The sequence below is a fragment of the Gavialis gangeticus genome, unplaced genomic scaffold (genome assembly GCF_001723915.1).
Source record: "Gavialis gangeticus isolate Ggan-Ray unplaced genomic scaffold, GavGan_comp1, whole genome shotgun sequence".
Lineage (NCBI taxonomy): Eukaryota > Metazoa > Chordata > Crocodylia > Gavialidae > Gavialis > Gavialis gangeticus.
The window spans coordinates 10,187,680-10,193,233 of record NW_017729015.1 but is presented as its reverse complement, the minus strand read 5'-3'; the positions used below and the strand labels follow the sequence as shown (position 1 = coordinate 10,193,233).

Below are 5,554 nucleotides of genomic sequence, written 5' to 3'. Positions count from 1 at the left end.
GCTAGGAGCTGGAACCAACTTCCAAGGGAAGTGGTGCTGGCCCCTACCCTGGGGGTCTTTAAGAAGAGGCTGGATGCCCACCTAGCTGGACTCGTTTGAGTCCCATTTCTCTTTTTGGGGTTTTTGTTGTTCTCCCGCCCTGGCGGGGGGTCGGGCTAGAAGATCTACTAGGTCCCTTCCGACCCTTAATCTATGAATCTATGAAAAAAACAGGCACACTTAGTAGCAGCCAAAGTGGAGGGGCCTCTCTGGCTTACCTCCCCTTCCCCTCCTCAGGAGGGTAGGAGCAGGATGGGGAATCCAGGACCCCTTCACCAAGCCAATGATCCATGTCTCCGCTCTGTCCTCAGGCTGGTGGTTCGATGCCTGTGGCCCCTCCAACCTGAATGGGGTGTACTACCCAGCCAGCTCCACAACAGTCCGGTACAATGGCATGAAGTGGCACTACTGGAAGGGGCCCAGCCACAGGCTGAAGGCCACGACCATGATGATCCGGCCAGCAGACTTCTGAGGGTGGGCGGCAAGCTCGGGCTGTCCCACCTCCACTGAGGAAAGACTGGCCTGGCAGAGAGCTGAGCTGCACAGCCCCAGTCGCGGAGGCTTCTGAGTCACTGAGGCTGCGACCAGCCTTGGCACCATGGCATGTCAGCGTCTAACCCCAGGGGAGCAAAAATGTGGTGAGCACTAGCTCAACCCTGGACTCTGCATCACCCCTGCTGCTCAGGCTCAAAACAGCACCAGGCCTGTGTCCCATGGGCAGGGCAGCACAAGCAATTGCAAGCAGGGGGCTCTTCCTGCTCCACAAACCAAGCCTGTGCTTATGTCTTAGTCTGTCCTTGTGTTAGTAGCTGGCTTGCACACAAATGGCTGGTGTGCCAAGGCTGGTAATGGTGCCCTGCTCATGGATGTGAGGGGCTGATACCCATATGGACAATGCGACTGTGCTGGACTGGGTTCCTGGGCCTGGGGCAAGGCTAGGACAAGCAGGGGGTGGGGGTGAGCATGGGCCTGAACCCCAGGGTCCACATCAGAACAGCCCTAAGGCCAGCAATGTAGGCCCAGTCTTTGCTTCAGCCCATTACAAGCCTTAAGGCCTATGTATGAGCGAGTGTTTGTCCTCTGTGCTGGGTGCTGGCCCACCTCTGCTGTGCCTAGGAGGGTGCCTTGAGGATATGGTGATGGTGGCAGGTGGCTCTCAGGAGCCCTCCCCCTCCCAGCAGGCCCTAGACTCAAGGCTTGCTGGCCTCATTTAGTCTGGCCTTCTCCTAGGAGAGCTGGGAAACAGAGGGCAGCAGAGGAATGGATAACAGAGGTTCGACTCGACGTGTCTCACTGGGACCAGCAGCTCGTGGAAGGGCTGGCTCTGAGAACAGGGCAGCCCCGACCCCGGCTCAGATACTCCATGGTGTGCGCTCTTGGGCTCTTGCGCTGACAGTCCGTGACAGGTTGCCTGTATGTGGGGATTTGCACTTCCCCACAACGAGCAAACAGGACCTACTAGGTCAACCTGAGGCCCCATCGGTAAGAGGTTTGCCAGGCACAGCAGACAGCAAGGGCTGGAGATTTCCAAGGCACCTGAGAGATCTCTGTGTGACAGGTCACACACATCAGCAATGGAGCAGAGACCCCAGAAGCCCTGCCCTACCCCGCAGCCGTCTGTGTGAACCTTTTCAGCCCAAAGCCTCTTGGTCACAGTGCAGAGCCCCCTCTGCCCAGGCCTCTGGGTGCTTCAAAAGAGACTTGGGAAAGCTGCTTAGACAGGAGTTCACAGTGCATTCATCTTGACCAGAGTGCCAGACTGGTTTCAACAGCTGCTTTCTGCCCCTGTCAGCCCCGAGCCAGGATCTGGCAAAGCTCCTTCTTCCAAAGGCTCCTCCTGCATCCAATGAAGAGAGCTGCAGTTCAGGAGTGCATCTGTAGGGCTCAGAGGTCAGCTCCTGGTACAGGCCTGGGTCTGTGAGATGAGCAGAGCGGCAGGACCAGGGGCCGAGGTGCTGAGCAAGGCATCCCTGGAGGGAAGGCTGAATGGATGCACCCACTGGGCTTCATCCTGCACTTATAGCCAAATCCACCCCCTCCAGAGCAGCCTGCAGAGGGGTGGTACCAGGGGTTCCCCCTGACTTGGCCACAAGTGCAATGCTAACCTCATGCTTGTGTGGCTTGGGTCTCCTGGTCCAGGTGTCCATCTGCAGTCCTTTCCCCTCGGCTGGGGGATTGGCAAAGAAGTCATCTGGAGGGCAAGCTTCCACCCACTGGCTGGGCTTTTATAGATGCTGAGTGGGCTGGAGCCAAGTGTTGAGGAGCCATTCCCAACCCCACCTGCTCGGCAGAGGGAGGGAGGCCATGCAGGACTCCATCCCCTGCACCCGAGTGCTGAGCACTGGGGACATCTCTGACCCATGAGGCACCAGGTGGGTGTGCACACTGGTACATGCAGATCTCTGGCTCTCATCATTGCTCTGGGAGCGGGGTGCCCACTCAGCCCTAATGCAGCACTTCCCAGAGCTAGCCTGCTCTCAGTGCCTGCAGTCAGCTCCCCCCCAAGCCCCTCGACATTCCCCCAGACTGAACCCCTGTCACTGAAGGTGGCTGGGGTCTGGTCCCTGAGTGTGAGGCAGGGATGTTCATAGACCCTGGGCTGCATGTGAGGCTGTCAGTGCAGTGGTGCCCAGGCAAGCAGAGGGCCTGGTGCCAGGGTGAGTGGGCATGGTTCCCAGACCTGCTCTCTGCAGAGCGCTACTCTTCCTGCCTTGGCGCCAGCAGCTGTCAGCAGGGCTTCCATTATCAGGACAGCCAGGGCACCTCTGTGCCTAGATCCAGTTCATCAGTGAGAGGTGAGAGCTAAGCTGGGCAGGCATGGCAGCATCCTGATACCCAGCACACCTTGCCACAGTGCCTGAGTGCAGAAGCCAAGCCACTGGCCAGCAGAGAAAGGGGCACACACCAGGTGAGACGAACTGCCCTGGTCCTGCGGCAGGTGAGTCCAGGCATGGAACAAACAGGCCAAATCCTGCTGCTGGTTACATTGGCGTCCATCCGGAGCAACCTAATTATCTCTGCTGGAGCCACCAAGCCACCAGAATGGTGCCAAGAGGTGAGAGGCAGGGCAGTGGCCTTCTGTGGGCAGCCAGACTCAGGTAGGTGGCCAAGTGGAGAGGAAGGACTAAGCCTTCTGCCACAGTGGCCCTGATCCTGCACCCAGGCTTACCAGCCTGGCATTGGTACATGAGGTGTGTGCCAAGGTGTGCAGCAACTCCAGCAGAGCATAAACCTGCCTGCCAGGACCTGCGTGACAAGCATGGCTGCGTATCCAGCATGCCCCCAAGCCACTCCAGCCACCCCTTACCTAGCAGAGAGCCAGTCCAGGGCTTGGTGAAGGAGGCCTGAGAGCCTGAGCCACAGAGTTATTTGCCTTCTCCCTGCTAGTTGATAGGGAAAGGCAAGATTTGCTGCTCTGGAGGTTACTGGCATGCAGGCACCCTGCAAAGCAGGGAGGGGAGAAGGAAGGGCATTGCACACCTCAGCAAAGTGAGAAGGGGGGTAAGGATTAGAGGACTTAGATCTGAGCAGGTACCTCCACCACAGTCACTCCACCAAGCACTGGGGCTGGGGCAGCTAAGCCTAGTGGGGGTAGCTCCCTTAGTGACTGCATCTGAGCTGCCTCCCTACATCGTCAATGTAGCCCCAGGACCCCCAAGTGTCGCGGGAAGAGCCTCTCCCCCAAACCAACCCACATGCCCAGGCAGGGTTCTGCTATACAAACCCAGTGGGGACAAGCGAGGTTAGGACCCCTGTGTCCTCAAGTGCTACCCAGAGGGTGCATGGGGTGGAAAGAGCCCCACACCCCCCATGTCTGCTCAGCCCAGCCCCGGGAGCCCAAAGCCCATCCTGAGCCTGAATTGCAGGTGAGCCCTGCCCTCTGCTGGCCCAGCAGGGGGTGGCAGCCATAGCCAGGGGATGCTTGAGGCACGGGGCCTGGTTTTCGTCTTCCCCAGCTGCACCCGTGATTCCCCGGGGGGGTTCCCCATGCAGCAGGGGGCCCAATGCAAACAGGAGTTGGGGGGTTCCTTATAGCTCTCCCTCCTGAACCCTGCCCTCACTTACCTGCCCCCTCTGAGCCCAAGGGGGCCCAAGGGGAAGTGGCCCGCCTGGCCTAGCACTCAGGAGTACTACCACGCTTTGCAGCACCCTTTGGCCTCAGTGCAGCTCACTAGACACAGACTGATGGCACCGTTCCACACAGACCAGCTTGTCTGGGTACAGCAAACACTGACCCAGGTTGGCTCAGCAGTGGCAGGGCTGGAGAAACCCTCTGTGGTGGCTGGGACCCCAACTGACAGCTCTGCTCCCACAGCAGGAGGGTGCAGGCCCATGTGGCTCCTCTCAGCCCTGCCTGCAGCCAGCACTGGTCACCCAGCATGGAGGCCTGTGCACCCAACCTGGTGTAGGCCACAGGGCACCTGGATTTGGTACCTTAAGAGGCACAAGACCGTGATGCCCTGCAGCGAGGAGCTGAATTTCTGGATAGGACGTTTAAAGCCCTCAAGCAGCGCAGCAAGAAGGGGAGGAACAGCAGCGTTATTGCGCTCTCTGGCTCGGACAGGCCAAGGCAGGAGTCCCGCTTCTTTCCCTGTCTGGTGGCTCCTCCAGCCAGCAAGCCTGGGCAGCGCGGTGGAGGTCAGCTGAACAGAGCAGGGTGTGAAGCTGCTCATTTTCCCAGCCTGGTCCTGCCAGTGGCAGATTTGCAGCAGAAGGGCAGAAGTGGATCTTGCAGGCAGTGGGTAGCACTTGGGCCTTTGAACCCTATGATCTAAGCAAGCATCTCGCTGGCATCGCCCATCACTTCTTGGAAGTACTTCACTGGGGATTGTGGAGGCTGTGCTGGGTGCACGGTGGGAGTTGGAAACTGAGGCACAAGACAGCCCCAGCTCCTGTGTGAGCAGGTGTGTGACTCCACACTGATTGCTGCTGCTGTGATGTTTCCAAATGAGTGCTGTAGCATTGCTGGTCGCAGGCCATAAGGGAGGGACTTTGTTTTCCCAGGTCTCCAGGTGGGGTGTTGAGCTGATACTTGTTTGTAATTCTACAAAGACTTCCCCAGCCCCTGGGGATGCCAGCAGTAAATTACTGAACAAAGAGAAATCCCTACTGAGTGATTTCTTTTTCCCCACTGGTGTTGTAAAGGAAAAAGAGACTCAAATGCCCTTGTAAGGTACTAGCAGACTCCAGCCCTGCCTCTGCAGAAACAGCCCCAGGCACTCAGGTGAGGCAGGCGAGTTAGACAGAACTTCCCGTTGTAACTGGAAAGGTCTGGGCGTGAGTGATACTTGCCCAGCCCAGTGGCTGACTGGACAAAGGATTCCTTTGTACAGCCAGGGAGCATGGGCTAAAGTCCCATCCAGGGTGACAGCACGAACGCTTTGAGCTGACTATACAATAACCTTTGCTGGAGTTGACGCATAATGTCTGAAGGACTAAGCAGAAAGTACCCAACTATCTCACTGTTCTCCCAAAAACTACTTTTGCCAAGGCTCATCAAAAGACAGTGGGCGTG

The 5,554-nt window shown here is 58.1% G+C and overlaps 1 protein-coding gene across 1 annotated transcript in view; it reads left to right on the top strand.

Moving 5' to 3' along the window:
* The window catches only part of LOC109294014 (angiopoietin-2-like), a 20,950-nt gene extending 19,849 nt beyond the window's left edge, over nucleotides 1–1,101 (top strand). The window contains exon 8 of the mRNA XM_019512197.1: nucleotides 351–1,101. Within this exon, the coding sequence (XP_019367742.1) occupies nucleotides 351–511 (161 nt within the window). The 3' untranslated portion in view covers nucleotides 512–1,101. The remainder of the gene's footprint in view (nucleotides 1–350) is intronic.
* Nucleotides 1,102–5,554: the final 4,453 nt, after the last annotated feature.